The sequence below is a fragment of the Rhinopithecus roxellana genome, chromosome 14, assembly GCF_007565055.1.
Source record: "Rhinopithecus roxellana isolate Shanxi Qingling chromosome 14, ASM756505v1, whole genome shotgun sequence".
Classification (NCBI taxonomy): Eukaryota; Metazoa; Chordata; class Mammalia; order Primates; family Cercopithecidae; genus Rhinopithecus; species Rhinopithecus roxellana.
In genome coordinates, this window is record NC_044562.1 from 124,343,455 (window position 1) to 124,364,141 (window position 20,687).

Here is a 20,687-nt window from a genome sequence, read left to right on the forward strand (position 1 = left end):
CATGCTGTTTTGGTTACTGTAGCCCTGTTGTGTAGTTTGAAGTTGGGTAGTGTGATGCCTCCAGCTTTGTTCTTTTTACTTAGAATTACCTGGGGTGTTGGGGCTCTTTTTTGATTCAATATTAATTTTAAAATCGTTTTCTCTAGTCCTGTGAAGAATACCATTGGTAGTTTGATAGGAATAGCATTGAATCTGTACTTTGCTTTAGGCAGTATGGCCATTTTAATGATATCGATTCTTTGTATCTATGAGCATGAGATGTTTTTCCATTTGTTTGTATCATCTATGAGTTCTTTCATTGGTGTTTCATACAAAGTTCTCCTTATAGAGATCTTTCTTTTCACCTCCTTAGTTAAGTGTATTCCTAGATATTTTATTTTTTATGTGTGCCTATTGTAAATGGGATTGAAGTCTTTATTTGACTCTCAGCTTGAACATTATTGGTATATAGAAATGCTACTGGTTTTTGTATGTTGATTTTGTATCCTGAAACTTAACTGAAGTTGTTTATCAGGTCTAAGAGTCTTTTGGAGGGATCTTTAGGGTTTTCTAGGTATAAAATCATGTCATCAATGAACAAAGATGATTTGAGTTGCTCTTTTTCTATTTGGATGCTTTCTATTTTTTTCTCTTCCTCTGGCTAGGACTTCCAGTTCTGTGTTGAATAGGAGTGGTGAGAGTAGACATATTAGTCTCGTTCCAGTTTTTTGGTGGAACACTTTCAGCTTTTCCCCATTCAGTATGATGTTGGCTGTGGGTTTGTCATAGATGGCTCTTATTATTTTGAGGTATATCCCTGATGCCTAATTTGTTGAGAGTTTTTTTTTTTTTATCATAAAGGGATGTTGGATTTTATCAAATGCTTTCTCAGCATCTATGAAGATGATCATGTGTTTTTTGTTTTTAATTCTCTCTATGCGGTGATTTAGTTTGGATATCTTCTCCAGATTTCATGTTGAAATGTAATCCCCAATGTTAGAGTTAAGGCCTGGTGGGAGATGTTTGGATCATGAGGGTGGATCACTGATGAATAGCTTGGTGCTTTCCTCGCAATAGTGAGTTCTGTGAGACCTGGTTGTTTGAAAGTGTGTGACACCTCCCCACTCATTCTCTTGCTCCTACATTTGCCTTATGATGCGTCTGCTCCTCCTTCATCTTCCACTATGATTGTAAGTTTCCTATGGCCCTCACCAGAAGCAGATGCCAACACCACACTTATTGTACTGCCTGTAGAACCATGAGCCAATTAAACCTCTTTTCTTTATAAATTACTGAGCCTCAGGTATTTCTTTATAGCAATGGAAGAATGACCTACTACATGTGTATTATGCAATAAAGATTACATTGAGAAAGAACGGACTGGCCGGGTGTGGTGGCTCATGCCTGTAATCCCAGCACTTTGGGAGGCTGAGGCGGGTAGATCACCTGAGGTCAGGAGTTCGAGACCAGTCTGACCAACATGGTGAAACCCCCGTCTCTACTAAAAATACAAAAATTAGCTGGGTGTAATTAGCTGGGCATAGTAGCACGCACCTGTAATCCCAGCTACTCAGGAGACTGAGGCAGGAGAATCACTTGAACCCAGGAGGCAGAGGTTGCAGTGAGCCAAGATCGCGCTGTTGCACTCCAGCCTGGGTGATGAGAGCGAAACTCTGTCTTAAAAAAAAAAAAAAAGAAAGGCTGGGTGCAGTCAGTTGCTCACGTCTGTAATCCCAGCACATTGGGAGGCTGAGGTGGGCGGATCATGAAGTCCGGAGATCGAGACCATCCTGGCTAACACAGTGAATCCCCTTCTCTACTAAAAATACAAAAAATTAGCTGGACATGGTGGTGGGCGCCTGTAGTCCCAGATACTCGGGAGGCTGAGGCAGGAGAATTGCTTGAACCTGGGAGCCGGAGGTTGCAATGAGCCAAGATGGCACCACCGCACTCCAGCCTGGGTGACAGAGTGAGACTCCATCTCAAAAAAAAAAAAAAAAGAAAGAATGGACTAACACGTGTATATGCAATAAAGGTTACATTAAGAAAGACATTGCCTCAAATCAAGATTAATGCATAACTCTGGAGCAGTCCTCATATGTGATTAATCACTGAAGTCATTTCAAAGGAAAAATATTTTCCAAAAGCCTCATCGTTTACTTAAAATTTTTGTGTCATGTTAAATATATACAAACGAAAACTACGTTAAAAAATTTCATATGCTTACAGCTTTTAGGAAATATTTTCAAAATATGAACAAATTTTCAAAATTAAATATAAATAAGACAAAATAAAAACAGTTCAGTTAACAATATTATTGTTAGTATTATATTATTAGTATATTATTAGTATAATAGTATTATTTGGCAGATGCTAAATTGATGCTGTTGAGGTTTTATGGCCAAAACTAATAGCCTCATGTCTCTTAAATATTTAAAGTTTATTCATATCCTACACTTCCTTTTTTAATGATGAGGAATTGAGTTCAGCTGCAATAATAATAGCTAAAATATATTGGACTATTTTCTCCTGCAGTTAACAGGATTTTAGAGCTACATCTTTCCAATCTTCTTGTCCTTTTCTGCCTGGTAGATCACAAGGTAGCTATTACAGTTCGAGATTTGGCATCATTGCTTGATGAAGAGGAAAGGAAGAAAGAAGAGGAAAAAACGGCATGTGCCAACTGAGTCCGACCCTATATTCACAAGCTTTCCCAGAATCACCACCTAGTGATGTTGACTAAGGCCTCATTGGCCACATTTTGTCATAAAACCACACCTAGTTGAAAAAGATTGGAAAAGGATAGGTTCAGTTCACCACAGGCCCCCCCACCCACAGGGTGTGTTAGTGAGGGGGAAGGGGAGAAGGGATTTTGGAAAAGCAGCAGCTAGCTCTACCACAAATTCTAAGACCATTTTTAATCAGGGGTGATTTGGAAGCACTATAGCCATCTTCATCACATAAAGATCACATCAGCTTTGGGGTGTTACTGAAATCTCTATCAAGTAGGTATCTAACTATGTCTGCAATCAGGGAAAGAAAAATGCTTCATATTTGCTCTCATAATTACTGATAATTCAAGTTTAAATTTTAAAAGCTAAAAGAAATCAGTTCCCTCATGAGTATGATGTTCTCCATGCGTGCACCCCCATGTACCAGGTGATGTCTCAATTCCACACTTCCCTAAGTCCAACTATTGTAAAAACCTCTATTTACTCAGCATTCTGCAATAAGAAGTATTTAATATAGGTAAATGGGGAGGGATTTCTCATTTAATCCTAAATGCAAAAGGGACCACTAAATGTACATATGCCTGATTTTAAAGTAGTTGTTCAGATGACCCAGAATATACTTACGGTAATATATTTTGGAATTTAATCTAAGTGACTTAACAGTTAACAAAGAAAATTTGAGTTCCTTACAAGTTCATAAATTATTGTCCATAGGCCAAACCAGGCCCACCAATTATGTTTATAAATAAAGTTTTGTTGGAACACAACCCTGCTCATTCATTTATGTGTTGTCATTGGCTGCTTTTCTGGTATAAGAACAGAGTTGAGTAGTTGTGACAGACATTGCATGCATGACCTGTAAAGCCTGAAATATTTACCATCAGAAAAAACTTGCCAACCCCTGCCTTAGAATATATTGGTGAACAACCTTTTAAGAATTAGTGACCTAAAGAAAGTTTCTGGTACAGTGCCAAAAGTTATGACTTTAGTTTGATACATACAACCTTCTATTAAGACTAGATGAGGCCGAGGTGGGCAGATCATGAGGTCAGGAGTTGGAGACCAGCCTGGCCAACATGGTGAAACGCCATCTCTACTAAAAATACAAAAAATTAGCCGGGCATGGTGATGTGTGCCTGTAATCCCAGCTACTTGGGAGGCTGAGGCAGGAGAATCACTTGAACCCAAGAGGCAGAGGTTGCAGTGAGCTGAGATCGTGCCATTGCACTCCAACCTGGGCAACAGAGCAAGACTCCATCTAGAGAAAAAAAACAAAAAAACTGGATGAAGAAACAAAATATGGATTTATCAGAAGAGTGAACTCGTGGAGTCCATGCCAATAGGATGTTATTTATTTATTTATTTATTTTTATTATTACTATTTTTGAGATGAAGTCTTGCTCTGTTGCCCAGGCTGGCGTGCAGTGGTGTGATCTTGGCTCACTGCAACCTCTTCCTACCAGGTTCAAGCAATTCTTCTGCCTCAGCCTTCCGAGTAGCTGGGATTATAGGTGCCTGCTTCAACGCTTGGCTAATTTTTGTATTCTCAGTAGAGATGGGTTTTCACTATGTTGGCCAGGCTGGTTTCAAACTCTTGACCTCATGATCCGCCTGCCTCGGCCTTCCAAAGTGCTGGGATTACAGGCATGAGCCACCACGCCCAGCCGGGATGTAATTTAATAGGAATAAATTCAAAGTCCTAAGTTCAAAATTGAGAAAAATACAAAAACCTTTTTGAAAAACAAATTAGGCCCTATACACTGAAAGAGCTACAATGACATGGAGATCACCAGTTACAGAAATGGTAGTCTCGAATTGATAGAACATTGTGTTTTGTCCCTTCCCCGTGACCACGTACCGAGATCTTTCTCATTCAAAAGCATGTTATTGGCATTCCTTACAAACAGCACTCAACGCAGTTATAAGTGAACAACATAGAATACTAAGCAATACTAAGTATGTTTAGTAACAATACTAGACATTTTTCATTTTTGTCATCATGTTGTGAGTTAACGTGCCTAAAGAGAATCTGCTGTCTAACCTTGTATGCCCCTCTCTTAAGAGTATAAGTAGCATGCCTGTAAAAAGACAATGTAAAAAAAACCCTCCAGTTTATATGTGTTCACCCTTATTCCTTCCAGGGTGCAGCTTAGTGAGTCTTACTCTAAACCTTGAGCCTGTGATCTTATTTCCTATAACATAGTTCATGTTTTAAAAACCTGTGAATTTTTGTCGGTGGCATACTTAATATGTTGCCACCCATTGGATGTACACTTTAAGACTATCTGAGGTTGCAGTTTTAAAACACTGTATTTCTGATCTATAATTCAAATATGCTTATAAATAAGTAGACTTCTAGAAGGAAACATAAGAAATTAGGTCCAGAGGTTGCTTCTGGGAAGGGGCCTGGGGAGCTGGGAGACCAGGTGACAGGGTGAAGAGAAACGTTTCACTATATATTCTATTGTGCCTTTTTACTGTTGGTTCGTGTACGTGTATGGCCATTCAAGTAAATCAGTGAAATGTCTTTTAAAACCTATATCTTCTCCAGAATTATCTTCTAGCCTAGGCATAGTCCATTTGCAAATCATACAACTATGACAAGCCAAAGATTTAACAAGTGCACCGAACACAGTGTGATTAGGTGGTTGTCATCACTTAGGGAAAATAATTAGTTGGATAGGTATATGAAAACCAGTTTACACAGAAATCCAAGGAGAACTGATCAGTAAAAAAAAAGTGACAAAAGAAATAGTTTTTGTTTGTTCAAAGGAGGTAGAAAAAAAGAGTAAAGGCAAAAAAAAAATGCAGTGAAATGTGCAGCACAAGGCTTGATACCTTTAACAGTGGAAGTCAAGAGTCAGAAGCTAGTAGATGAAATTAAGAACAGGCATGTAGGGCCAGGTGTGGTGGCTCACACCTGTAATTCCAGCACTTTGGGAGGCTGAGGCCGGCAGATCACGAGGTCAGGAGATTGAGACCATCCTGGCTAACACGGTGAAACCCTGTCTCTACTAAAAATACAAAAAACAAAAATACAAAAAAAAAAACAAAAACAAAAAAATTAGCCAGGTGTGGTGGCAGGCACCTGTAGTCCCAGCTACTTGGGAGGCTGAGGCAGGAGAATGGCGTGAACCAGGGAGGCAGAGCTTGCAGTGAGCCGAGATCACGCCACTGCACTCCAGCCTGGGCGACAGAGCGAGACTCCATCTCAAAAAAATAAATAAAAAATAAAAATAAAAAAAAGAACAGGCATGTAAAATATGGAGAGCAAATGGACATGATCCTTATTGCTGCAATTTTCCAAATATATGAAATTCATAAATGTGCAAGATAGGGAGAAACAGCCACTTCTGCTACATGTGCAGACAATGACCCTAAGTATGTGTCTCCTCCGTGTATATGTCTCGGGGGAGGAAAGGTAAGAGAAAGGGTTATATGGTAACTTCCAGCATTCCTCTTGATCTAGGGCTATAAAAGCAGCAGAATACTATATCTTATTGAAAGCGCAGCAAACAGGACATTTCCAGAATGGAAAGCAGGCATGGAAACCCACTGTATCCCTAGCATGTATTCACAGTTGCCAATGGAAACAATGGTTACTTTTAGTAGCCCTCCTGCTAAAATAACTTAAATTAGAAATGGGTTCTTGGCTGAAGAAATTAAGCAAGATTTCTGGTTTAAAAGTTTTAAGAAGAAGGGGAGCTACATGAGCATGTTCAAATGCCATCTTTAACTATAATAGAAATCTTTCATATTTATTCAACAGGATACACCCATCCTAAAGTGAAAATAAAAGGTTTTTCTTTTCCTTTTCTATTTTTTTTTTTTTTTTTTTTTTGAGACAGGATCTGGCTCTGTTGCCCGACCTGAAGTGCAGTAGTACGGTCATGCCTCACTGTAGATTAAACCTCCTGGGCTCAAGGAGTTCTCCTACCTCAGTCTCCCAAGTAGCTGGGGCTAGAGGCACACACCACCACACTTGCCTAGTTTTTTATTTTTATTTTTAGCGGAGAGGAGGTCTTGCTATGTTGCCCAGGCTTGTCTCAAATTGGTACACTAAAGTGATCCTCCCACCTCAGCTTACCAAAGTGCTAGGGTTATAGTCACGAACCACCTTGTCCAGTCTCTTGGTTTTGCTGGTTTGTTTTTGTTTGTTTTTTTAGATGCAGTCTCACTCTGTTGCCCATACTGGAACACAGTAGCATGATAATAATTGCTCACTATAGACTCAACCTCCTGGGCTCAAGGGATCCTCCTGCCTCAGCATCCCGAGTAGCTGAGACTACAGGCGTAGATAACACAGCTGGCAAATATTTTTTAATTTAAAATTTTTTCTTTTTTGGTTTTGTGGGTACAGAGTAAGTGTATATATTTATGGGGTACATGAGCTATTTTGATACAGGCATACAATGCATAATAAGCAGATGTATCACCTCAAGCATTTATTGTTTATGTTACAAACAATCCAATTATACTCTTTTAATTATTTTTAAATGTACAATTAAATTATTATTGACTGTAGTCACCCCATTGTGCTATCGAATACTAGATATTATTCATTCTATTTTTATTTACCCATTAACCATCCCAACTTTCCCCCAACCCCACCACTACCCTTCCCAGCCTCTAATAACCATCATTCTATTCTCTATCTCCATGAGTTCAATTGTCTTAATTTTGGGTTCCCACACATAAGTGAGAATGCAAAGTTTGTCTTTCTGTGCCTGGCTTATTTCACGTAATATAATGATCTCTAGTTCCACCTATGTTGTTGCAAATGACAGGATCTCATTCTTTTTTATGGTGAATAGTACTCCATTGTGTATATGTACCACATTTATCTTTTCATCTGTTGATGGACATATAGGTTGTTTCCAAATCTTGGCTATTGTGAATAGTGCTGCAATAAACATGGGAGTACAGATATCTTTTGGTATACTAATTTCCTTCCCTTTGGGTATATACCTAGCAGTAGGATTGCTGGATCAGATAGAAGCTCTACTTTTAGTTTTTGTGAGGAACCTCCAAATTGTTCCCCATAGTGGCTATACTAATTTACATTCCCACCAGCAGTGTACAAGTGTTCCCTTTTCTCCATATCCCTGTCAGCATTTGTTGTTGCCTTTCATTTTAACTGGGGTGAGATGATATCTCATTATAGTTTTGATTTGCATTTCTCCGATGATCAGCGATGTTGAGCACATTTTCATATAACTGTTTGCCCTTTGTCTTCCTTTGAAAAATACCATCTTTTGTCCATTTAAAAAATTGGATTATTAGATTTTTTTCCTGAAGAGTTATTTGAGCTTCTTCTTTATTCTGGTTATTAATCCCTTGTCAGATGGATCGTTTGCAAATATTTTCTCCCATACTATGGGTTGTCTCTTTACTTTGTGGATTGTTTCCTTTTGTGTGCAGAAGCATTTTAACTTGATATGCTCCCATTTGTCCATTTTAATTGGTTGCCTGTGTTTGTGGGATATTACTCAAGAAACCTTTGCCCAGCCAGGCACCGTGGTTCACCCCTGTAATCCCAGCAATTTGGGAGGCCGAGGCAGGTGATCATTTGAGGTCAGGAGTTTGAAATCAGCCTGGCCAAAATGGTGAAACCGCGTCTCTACTAAAAACACAAAAATTAGATGGGTGTGGCGATGTGCACCTGTAGTCCTAGCTACTCGGGAGGCTGAGGCATGAGAATCACTTGAACGTGGGAGGCAGGGGTTGTAGTGAGCCAAGATTGCACCACTGCACTCCAGCCTGGGTGACAGAGTGAAACTGTGTCTCAAAAAAAAAAAAAAAGAAAAAAAGAAAACTTTGCCCATTCTTGTGTCCTGGAGCATCACCTCAGTGTTTCCTTGTAGTAGTTTCATGATTGAGGTCTTAGATTTAAGTCTTTAATCCATTTTGATTTGATTTTTGTTTATGGCGAGAGATAGGGGTCTGGTTTAATTCTTCTGCATGTGAATATCCAGTTTTCCAGCACCATTTATTGAAGAGACTGTCCTTTCTCCCAGTATATGTTTTTGACAGCTTTGTCCAAAATGAGTTCACTGTACATGTATGGATTTGTTTCTGGGTTCTCTATTCTGTTCCTTTGGTCTGTGTGTCTGTCTGTATTTGTGCTAGTACCTTGCTGGTGACAGTAGCTCTGTAGTACAATTTGAAGTCAGGTAATGTGATTCCTCCAGTTTTGTTCTTTTTGCTCAGGATGGCTTTGGCTATTCTGGGTCTTTTGTGGTTCCATATAAATTTTAGAGTTGTGTTTTCTGTTTCTGTGAAGAGTGTACTTTTTTTTTTTTTTTGTAGAGATAGGGTCATGCTATGTTGTCCAGGCTGATCTCAGTCCTCCATTCAAGCAATCCTGCCTCAGCCTCCCAAAGCACTGGGATTATGGACATAAGCCACTACACCCAGCTTAGTATCTTTTACATAACTGGACATTCCTTCTCATTCTCTTTTGCTGGATTCTTCCCCTCTCTTGACCTCTCGTTGTAGTTCTCCAAGGCTTTTTTTGCGTTGTGGTAAAAAAACACAATGTAAAATTTACTACCTTAACCATTTTAATTTTACAGTATAGTAGTGTTAACTATACCTTATTATGTAAGGTATAGTTAACAACTTTTTCATCTAGTAAATCTGAAACTCTATACCCATTTATATAGAGTTTTTTCCTCTATATAAGCTCCCCTTTTCCTCCTCCCTTGTCTCTATACTCTTCCTTCCTAGGTGATCACAGCTAGTCCCTTGACGAAAATATCATCTGTTTTGCTTTAGAATAATTTCAGCTTCCCATCTCCTTACCTCCCTTCAGTTTTGCATATTCAGATTTTTGGATTATGTCCCTTCTGTTTCTAGAGTCTTTATTTAGAATATATGTGGTCCACTAAATTATCACATATCAAGCTTCATTGCTTACCACATTCCCTTTCATTTTCTCCTATCTTGAATCTATGTTAAGATGTTTTTATTGTTTGGTTATTTTCTCAAGTATTTTTACTGAGATAGTTTGCTTTAGTGATGTAATTTTGGTAATCTTGAATAGCCTCAAACATCTTTTTGCCATCCCATAACAAATCGGGGGTATCTCGGCTGAGTATAAGATTCATAACTTCTAGGCTGGGCACGGTGGCTCACGCCTGTAATCCCAGCACTTTGGGAGGCCAAGGTGGGCAGATCATGAGATCAGGAGTTTGAGACCAGCCTGGCCACTGTAGTGAAACCCCGTCTCTACTAAAAAAAAAAAAAAAAAGAAAAAAAATTAGCTGGGCATGGTGGCGGGCACCTATAATCCCAGCTACTCGGGAGGCTGAGGCAGGAGAATCGCTTGAACCCGGGAGGCAGAGATTTCAGTGAGCCGAGATCATGCCATTGCACTGCAGCCAGAACAACAGAGTGAGACTCCATCTGAAAAAAAAAGATTCATGACTTCTGCTGCTTTTTGTTTCAGTTAGTTTAGATCCTGTTGCATTGTATTCTAGCTTCTAGAGTTGATGATTAGTCCAGTACCTGTCCTAGTTTTCCCTTTATGGATAATTGTTCTTTCTTTCTGGATACTTATAAGATTTTTTCTTTTTTTGTAAAATTAATGAATTTTACAAGGGTATAATAGATGCTTGTCTTTTCTCTTTAATCCATCCTGAAACTTGGTTTCCCTTTTCACTTATCCACTAAAAGCTAGCCCAGAGAAATTTTCCTTTATTATTTACTTAATTGTTACCTCTCCTCCATCTGGTGCTTTTCTCTTTTTGAACACCTATATTTCGTAAAATAGGTCTTCTGGGACTATCTTCAAGTCTTTCTATTCCTTCAGTATTTCCATTTATTTAGCTTCCTGTTCTGTGCTTTGAGATAATCCATGTACTGCATCTTCCAGTCTATTTATTTAGCTGTCAATAATGATCATCTTAAAAAAAAATTAATGTTCTTGTTTTGCTTTGAAATCTATACATGAATCTTCCTGGAAAAAAAAAATCATGTTTTTCCAAGTATTGCTTTTTAGTTTTCTAGTCTCTCGACTTGTTTACAAAGAATGTAATAAATTTTTTACTCTTACAAATGTTTTAAGTTTCCATTAAAGTATTTGAATTTTATTTTTTATAAAGATATTTACTGGGGCCCGGTGCAGTGGCTTATGCCTATAATCCCAGCTGTTTGGGAGGCCTAGGTGGGTGGATCACATGAGTCCAGGAGTTCTAGACCAACCTGAACAACATAGTGAAACCCTGTCTCTACAAATAAAAAATTAGCTAGGTGTGGTGGCACACACCTGTAGTCCCAGCTACTTTGGAGGCTGAGGTGGAAGGATCATTACAGGTCAAGACTGCAGTGAGCCGTGATCGTGCCACTGCCCTCTAGCCTAAGTGACAAAGGGAGACTGTCTCAAAACAAAGACACCAAAAAACATATTTGTTCAGTAAGCTGACCGAATAATGAAATTTTTTGAATAATGAAATTTCATTTTCATTTAACTGTAATGTATTCCTTGGTTATATATTTACTCCAAATGCTTAATTGGTTGTTGTTGTTGTTGTTGTTGTTGTTGTTATTGTCGTTTTGAGACGGAATCTCACTCTGTTGCCCAAGCTGGAGTGCAGTGCCATGATCTTGGCTCACTGCAACCTCTGCCTCCCGGGTTCAAGCGTTTCTCCTGCCTCAGCCTCTCAAGTAGCTGGGACTATAGGGGCGCGCCATCACACCTGGCTAATGTTTTATTTTTAGTACAGACGGGGTTTCGCCATGTTGCCCAGGCTGGTCTCGTACTCCTGACCTCAGGTGATCCACTCTCCTCGCCTTCCCAAAGTGCTGGGAAGTTCACCATGCCCGGCCATAATTTGTATTTTATATAGAGAAATAAATCTTATAAGATTATATAATGTCAAGACTACTGGTAATAAAGGAAGAATAAAATAGAAAAAGTAGTTTTTTTCCTGCCCCTTTTTTTTTTTTAAGTTTTGTTTTGCTTTGTTTTAGAGATAGGGTCTCCCTCTGTTGTCCAGGCTGGAGTACAGTGGGACAATCACAGCTCAGTGTGGCTTCCAATTCCTGGCCTCAATCTATCCTCCTGCCTCACCCTCCTGAGCCACTGGGATAACAGGCATGAGCCACTGTACCTGGCCTTTTGCCAATTTTTTTTAATATTCCAGCACTTTTTTTAGGTTGTCTGGAAATATCCTCAGTTAAGGGATTGGTTTTCCCCCTTATCATATGTTTGCTATCTCAAAGGAACACCCGGTGATCCTGACCATGCCTGCTATTCTTTCCTTTTGCCCTTTGTTTTTCTGCTACTTTATACTTGAGTTTATGCCCCATCCTCAATTCTCATTGCATAGAATTTGTTTCTATAGGTTAATAAGGAAGAACTGAGAAAAGAAAGTTTAGCAAAGTAATAGAAACAAAAACTCAGCGACTGGGCGCGGTGGCTCACGCCTGGAATCCAGCACTTTGGGAGGCTGAGGTGGGCGGATCACGAGGTCAGGAGATCAAGACCATCCTGGCTAACACGGTGAAACCCCGTCTCTACTAAAACTACAAAAAATTAGCCAGGCGTGGTGGCAGGCGCTTGTAGTCCCAGGTACTCGGGAGGTTGAGGCAGGAGAATGGTGTGAACCCAGGAGGCAGAGCTTGCAGTGAGTGGAGATCACGATCACGCCACTGCATTCCAACCTGGGTGACAGAGCAAGACTCCATCTCAAAAAATAAATAAATAAATAAATAAAAACTCAGCTTAAAGGTAGGCTTAGCAGATATACTACAGCATATGTAGTTATGTGTTTAACTTATGCTAATATGTAATTCACACTTATTTTCTTACATTTTAATGCAGCATTCTTCTCTTTATAGAGAAGACCAATCTTAAGGTTTAAGGATGAGGAGGGTGGTCATTGGTAGAATCACTTACCACTTTACTCACATTTTTGAAGGGTCATTGTAGCTATCTTTATGGGCAGGCTGTGGGAACAGCATATCTGAAGCTCTAACACTCCCACATAGCCATATGCCTTTGGCAGCTGGAGAGTCATATAAAATCAGCACTGACCCATGTTCTCATACTTATAAACACCTCTCTCTGGCTTACTACTTGAGTATTTATAAACTATTTTGTGGCAAGCTACTTAATCAGAACTTTAAAAATGGTTCACTTTTAGCCGGGCGAGGTAGCGGGCGCCTGTGGTCCCAGCTCCTCGGGAGGCTGAGGCAGGAGAATGGCGGGAACCCGGCCACTGCACTCTAGCCTGGGCGACAGAGCGAGACTCCGTCTCAAAAAAAAATAAAATAAAAAAAAAAATAAAAAAATGGTTCACTTTGGCCGGGCACGGTTGCTCACACCTGTAATCCCAGCACTTTGGGAGGCTGAGGTGAGCAGAACACGAGGTCAAGAGATCAATACCATCCTGAGCAACATGGTGAAACCCCATCTCTACTAAAAATACAAAAATTAGATGGGCGTGGTGGCACGCACCTGTAGTCCCAGGTACTCAGGAGGCTGAGGCAGGAGAATCACTTGAACCCGAGAGATGGAAATTGCAGTGAGCCAAGATCCCGCCACTGCACTCCAGCCTGGTGACACAGTGAGACTCCGTCTCAAAAAAAAAAAAAAAAAAAAAAAAAGTTCACTTTGATAATTAATTTTTTTTTAATTTTTTCCAGGTGTATGGTTGCTGATGAAGTAAGTGTTTCAATGGTTTTTATGTCTTTTATAAGATTACACAGCTAGTTTTTGGTGTCTACTATTTTACATGTACTCTTGCTCCATACAACTGTATGTCTATATATGGGAATGGGGAGAGAGAGAACGATGGGAGGGTGAGAAGGGAGGGGAGAGAGAATGAGAATGAATGAATGTGTGTGTTTGTGTGTGTGTGTTTGCAAGACATGCACCTGATACATATGTTAATATTAACATTAGTGACCCCAAATTGTTACCTAGGATGCAGGAATGAGCTTTGAAATGCAGCCTGCCCAAAAAGCTTTTCTGTTATAGTGGTACTTGCTTAAAAGCTAAAGGTTATTGTTACTTGTTTCCTATGAGTTTGAAAGGTAGTGCTGAAATGGTATTTTATTATCACTCAACAGTTTGATACATTTAAATGACATGTGCTTATATGTATCTCTATTCATGTTTTCTCTCTGAAATGGAGGCTCTTGTTACATGAACTATGATATTCTTTGTGTACATTCTCAGAGTAATATAAATCAATATAAGTTCTAATTTTTAACAACACTTTGAGAAATACGTTGCTGTTTCTCATTATGTCTTTAAGAATAACAGCAAAATGGCTGGGCTTGGTGGCTCATGCCTGTAATCCCAACACTTTGGGAGGCAGAGGCGGGTGGATCACGAGGTCAGGAGTTTGAGACCATCCTGGCTAACGTGGTGAAACCCCATCTATACTAAAAATACAAAAAATTAGCCAGGTGTGGTGGCGGGCGCCGGTAGTCCCAGTTACTCTGGAGGCTGAGGCAGGAGAATGGTGTGAACCCAGGAGGCAGAGCTTGCAGTGAGCCAAGATCGCACCACTGCCTCCAGCTTGGGCACAGAGTGAGACTCCATCTCAAAAAGAAGGAAAAAAAAAAAACAATAACAGCAAAACATACACTTTTCAAAATATATTAGAAATGAAGGAAATGGAAACTGAATTGTTAAAAAATAGAAGTGGAATCATCAAAAAATTCTCCCAATTAATTGTGATTTAGTTTTGCTTACATGTAGACTCCCACCAATGGCTTATCTCTGTAGTCCCCCCCCCCTTTTTTTTTTTTTTTAAAAGACAGAATCTGGCTGTGTCGCCCAGGTTGGAGTGCAATGGCACGATCTCGGCTCACTGCAACCTCCGCCTCGAGAGTTCAAGCAATTCTTCTGCCTCAGCCTCCCGAGTAGCTGAGACTACAGGCACCCACCAGCACGCCCAGCTAATTTTTGTACTTTTAGTAGAGAAAGGGTTTCACCATTTTGGCCAAGATGGTTTCCATCTCTTGACCTCGTGATCCACCCACCTCAGCCTCCCAAAGTGCTAGGATTACAGGCATGAGCCACCATGCCCGGCCTGTAGTCTCTTTTTAAGGAAAAACATGAATAGAGAATTCAAGGATTTCCTTAAGGAATAACATGAGTCCTATATAGAAATGTGGATATAGGGGTTCATAGTTCATGCTGATTTATAATTACCTAATTTTTTAGTTTGAACTCTTCATTCGTTCAATAGGCATTTATTTAGACTAGATGTTAGAGTTAGAAAAAGAGTCATTGCCAGTGAAGAACTTAGCAATATAATTGGAGAAACAAGACATAGACATTTGGGAAACAATAAACATAAATTTTTCTTTTGAAACAGGATGAATTCTTTTGTTCTTTGTTTTTTGAGCCGGAGTCTTGCTCTGTCGCCCAGACTGGAGTGCAGTGGCGCAATCTAGGCTCACTGCAAGTTTCACGTCCCGGGTTCATGCCATTCTCTTGCCTCGGCCTCCCGAGTAGCTGGGACTACAGGTGCCTGCCACTACGCCCAGCTAATTTTTTGTAATTTTAGTAGAGACAAGGTTTCACTGTGTTAGCCAGGATGGTCTCAATCTCCTGACCTCAGGTGATCTGCCCGCCTCAGTCTCCCCAAGTGCTGGGATTATAGGCGTGAGCCACTGTGCCTGGCCTAAAACAGGATGAACTCTAAACGGCTCTTCATAATTAATTTGAAAGTCAGGGCCGGGCGCGGTGGCTCAAGCCTGTAATCCCAGCACTTTGGGAGGCCGAGACGGGCGGATCACGAGGTCAGGAGATCGAGACCATCCTGGCTAACACGGTGAAACCCCGTCTCTACTAAAATATACAAAAAACTAGCCGGGCAAGGTGGCGGGTGCCTGTAGTCCCAGCTACTCGGGAGGCTGAGGCAGGAGAATGGCGTAAACCTGGGAGGCAGAGCTTGCAGTGAGCTGAGATCCAGCCACTGCACTCCAGCCCAGGCGACAGAGCGAGACTCCGTCTCAAAAAAAAAAAAAAAATTAATTTGAAAGTCTAAATGACTGAAAGAGACTTAAATGTTTTTAGTCCCTGAATATGTTTTCAACAAATAGAAATGTGAACTCATTCTCCAAAACCTCACGACTAGCCGTATTTCCTCTTACATAATATACAAGTATAGAAAATATATGTCATATATGTATATGTATGTATATAATTTTTTTTCCAAACAGACCAGTTTTATGTCCACAGAAAATATATTATAAAAGGTAACAAACAGTATCCTTTATGATTTCCACAAGTAAGTCATGGTGGAAAATCTTAGCAGTTATGGTACACCATTGGTACTTTGGTCCTCGCTTTGATGTTGTAGAAATTTAGATGGGCCTTAAATCTATGGAATTCACCATGGATTGAGATAAACACTTGATCTGCACCATAACCCTTCTGATACGGTTTGGCTGTGTCCCCATACAAATCTCATCTTGAATTATAGCTCCCATAATTCCCACGTGTGATAGGAGGGGTGACCCAGTGGAGGATAGTTGAATCATGGGGGTGGGTTTCTCCCGTGCTGTTCTCGTGGTAGTAAGTCTCATGAGATCTGATGGTTTTATAAATGGGAGTTCCCCTGCACACGCTGTCTTGCATGTTGCAGTATCGAAGATATGACTTTGCTCCTCTTTTGCCTTCCACCATGATTGTGAAGCCTCCCTAGCCATGTGTTGGAACCGTGAATTAAACCCCTTTCCTTTATAAATTACCCAGACTCGGGTATGTCTTTATTGGCAGTGTGAGAACAGACTAATACACCTTCTTAACTCTTACATTCTCTAACAAACCGTTATCCTCAGTTAACATCAGTTAACGAGTATGCAGAGTTCATGAACCCTTAGCCAGCAGGAGTCTTCCCATCGTACAAATTGCTTTTCCATTTCTTGTTAGTTACAATTACATAGCACTTTTCACATTTGACTAATTCACATGTTGTCATCTTCTTTCAAAACCATTCTTACTTTTTAATTGAATAAATGTCAAAATCTGTTTAATATTTCCTCAGTACTTAAAAAACTTCCACTTTTCTGTCCATCATAATTACTTAATTACTTCTCTCTTTTCACCAGAATTTTTGAAGACCCATTATTTTACACCTATTTGACTTGACAGGGTTTATGATGTTATATTTTATTAATTATGTTGATTAAGAAAAAATTCTCAACTTTATACATGAATATAAGAATCAGGCCATAGAAATAAACAGAATGGCGTACAAGACTTAAGATCACAGCTCATAACCACTAATAATCTATTTAGTGGTAGAGTTGGAGTGCCATTTTCATGGAATCTTACCATGTCACTGTGGATGAAAGTTAATAAATTAAATGTGCTGAAGTAAAAAGAACTTGTATATATGTAAATTCTATGAACTCTGGTTTAACCTTCATTCTATTTTCTAATATTGCTTTTCTTCTCTTGCTCTTATCATAAAACAGTGGTGAAGCCAGAAAAGGAAGTACAATTTATAATTTGAAGGTCAACCATTTTTTGATTTGTAAATTAAAAATAGATTTTCATGTGATGACTGTTTGACTCATCAAACAGTGAAAAGCCTTGGGAGAGCAATTTTACATCTCTGTTATTGAACCTACTTTTTTATAAACACTTGAATACCCACTTGAAGTATTGTGTAATGTAGCTGTCTGCTGTGATCTTTTCTCCCTAGCCTTAGAAACAAATGATGTCCTTCACTGGTATTATTCCACCTTCTCTCAGTATCTTTTCACTGTTACCTTTTTCTTTTCTTTCTTTTTTTATTTTTTAATAAGACCTAGAGTACATGTGCACAACATGCAGGTTTGTTACATAGGTATACATGTACCATGTTGGTTTGCTGCATCCATCAACTCGTCATTTACATTAGGTATTTATCCTAATGCTATCCCTCCCCCAGCCCCGCAGCCCCCGACAGGCCCCAGTGTGTGATGTTCCCTGCCCTGTGTCCAAGTGTTCTCATTGTTCACTTCCCACCTAAGAGTGAGAACATGCGGTGTTTGATTTTCTATCTTTGAGATAGTTTGCTGAGAATGATGGTTTCCAGCTTCATCCATGTCTGTGCAACGGACATGAATTCATCCTTTTTTATGGCTTCATAGCATTCCATGGTGTATATGTGTCACATTTTCTTAATCCAGTCTATCATTGATGGACATTTGGGTTGGTTCCAAGTCTTTGCTATTGTGAATAGTGCCCCAGTAAGCATATATGTGCATGTGTCTTTATAGTAGCATGATTTATAATCCTTTGGGTATATACCCACTAATGGGATCACTGGGTCAAATGGTATTTCTAGTTCTAGATCCTTCAGGAATAGCCACACTGTCTTCCACAATGGTTGAACTAGTTTACAGTCCCACCAACAGTGTAAAAGTGTTCCTATTTCTCTACAACCTCTCCAGCATGTGCATGTGTTGTTTTCTGACTTTTTAATGACCACCATTCTAACTGGTGTGAGATAGTATCTCACAGTGGTTTTGATTTGCATTTCTCTAATGAGCAGTGATGATGAGCATTTTTTCATGTGTCTGTTGGCTGCATAAATGTCTTCTTTTGAGAAGTATCTGTTCATATCCTTCGCCAACTTTTTGATGGGGTTGTTTGATTTTTTCTTGTAAATTTGTTTGAGTTCTTTGTAGATTCTGGATATTAGCCCTTTGTCACATGGGTAGATTGCAAGAATTTTCTCCCATTCTGTAGGTTCCCTGTTCACTCAGATGATGGTTTCTTTTGCTATGCAGAAGCTCTTTAGTTTAATTTGATCCCATTTGTCAATTTTGGCTTTTGTTGCCATTGCTTTTGGTGTGTTAGTCATGAAGTCCTTGCTGATGCCTATGTCCTGAATGGTATTGCCTAGGTTTTCTTCTAGGGTTTTTTTTTATGTTGAAAATTATAAAACTTTATTGAAGGGCATAAAAGATATAAACAGACAGATATACCATGTTCATAAATACAAAGCCTTGGTATTATAAATAAGACCATTCTCCTCAAATTGATCTTATAAATTCAATGCAGTTATTTTCTTTTTTAATTATTATTATGTTCTAGGGTACATGTGCACAACGTGCAGGTTTGTTACATATGTATACCTGTGCCATGTTGGTGTACTACACCCATTAACTCGTTATTTACATTAGGTATATCTCCTAATGCTATCCTTCCCCCCTCCCCACACTACACGACAGGCCCCAGTGTGTGGTGTTCCCCTTCCTGTGTCCAAGTGTTCTCATTGTTCATGTCCCACCTATGAGTGAGAACTTGCGGTGTTTGGTTTTTGGTCCTTGTGATAGCTTGCTGAGAATGATGGTTTCCAGCTTTATCCATGTCCCTACAAAGGACATGAACTCATCCTTTTTTTATGGCTGCATAGTATTCCATGGTATATATGTGCCACATTTTCTTAATCCAGTCTATCATTGATGGACATTTGGGTTGGTTCCAAGTCTTTGCTATTGTGAATAGTGTTGAAGTAAACGTACGTGTGCATGTGTCTTTATAGCAGCATGATTTATAATCCTTTGGCTGTATACCCAGTAATGGGATGGCTGGGTCAGATGGTATTTCTAGTTCTAGATCCTTGAGGAATCACCACACTGTCTTCCATGATGGTTGAACTAGTTTACAGTCCCACTGACAGGTAAAAGTGTTCCTATTTCTTCTCCACATCCTCTCCAGCACCTGTTGTTTCCTGACTTTTTAATGATCGCCGTTCTAACTGGTGTGAGATGGTATCTCATTGTGGTTTTGATTTGCATTTCTCTGATGGCCAGTGATGATGAGCATTTTTTTCATTTGTCTGTTGGCTGCATAAATGTCTTCTTTTGAGAAGTGTCTGTTTATACCCTTCGCCCACTTTTTGATGGGGTTGTTTGTTTTTTCCTTGTAAATTTGTTTGAGTTCTTTGTAGATTCTGGATATTAGCCCTTTGTCAGATGAGTAGATTGCCAACATTTTCTCCCATTCGTAGGTAGCCTGTTCACTCTGATGGTAGTTTCTTTTGCTGTGCAGAAGCTCTTTAGTTTAATGAGATCCCATTTGTCAATTTTGGCTTTTGTTGCCATTGCTTTTGGTGTTTTAGACATGAAGTCCTTGCCCGTGCCTATGTCCTGAATGGTATTGCCTCAGTTTTCTTCTAGGGTTTTTATGGTGGTAGGTCTAACATTTAAGTCTTCAATCCATCTTGAATTAATTTTTGTATAAGGTGTAAGGAAGGGATCCAGTTTCAGCTTTCTACATATGGCTAGCCAGTTTTCCCAGCACAATTTATTAAATAGGGAATCCTTTCCCCATTTCTTGTTTTTCTCAGGTTTGTCAAAGATCAGATGGTTGTAGATGTGTGGTATTATTTCTGAGGGCTCTGTTCTGTTCCATTGGTCTATATCTCTGTTTTGGTACCAGTACCATGCTGTTTTGGTTACTGTAGTCTTGTAGTATAGTTTGAAGTCAGGTAGCGTGATGCCTCCAGCTTTGTTCTTTTGGCTTAGGATTGTCTTGGCAATGCGGGCTCTTTTTTGGTTCCATATGAACTTTAAGGAAGTTTTTTCCAATTCTGTGAAGAAAGTCACTGGTAGCTTGATGGGGATGGCATTGAGTCTATAAATTACCTTGGGCATTATGGCCATTTTCATGATATTGATTCTTCTTATCCATGAGCATGGAATGTTCTTCCATTTGTTTGTGTCCTCTTTTATTTCAATGAGCAGTGGTTTGTAGTTCTCCTTGAAGAGGTCCTTCACATCCCTTGTAAGTTGGATTCCTACGTATTTTATTCTCTTTGAAGCAATTGTGAATGGTAGTTCACTCATGATTTGGTTCTCTGTTTGTCTGTTATTGGTGTATAAGAATGCTTGTGATTTTTGCACATTGATTTTGTATCCTGAGACTTTGCTGAAGTTGCTTATCAGCTTAAGGAGATTTGGGGGCCGGGCGCGGTGGCTCAAGCCTGTAATCCCAGCACTTTGGGAGGCCGA

The 20,687-nt window shown here is 39.6% G+C and overlaps 1 protein-coding gene across 1 annotated transcript in view; it reads left to right on the forward strand.

Moving 5' to 3' along the window:
• ZRANB3 (zinc finger RANBP2-type containing 3) overlaps positions 1–20,687 on the forward strand; it is a 319,849-nt gene that overhangs the window by 118,598 nt on the left and 180,564 nt on the right. The window contains exon 3 of the mRNA XM_010367383.2: positions 13,362–13,380. Coding sequence (XP_010365685.2) covers positions 13,362–13,380 — 19 coding nt within the window. The remainder of the gene's footprint in view (positions 1–13,361; positions 13,381–20,687) is intronic.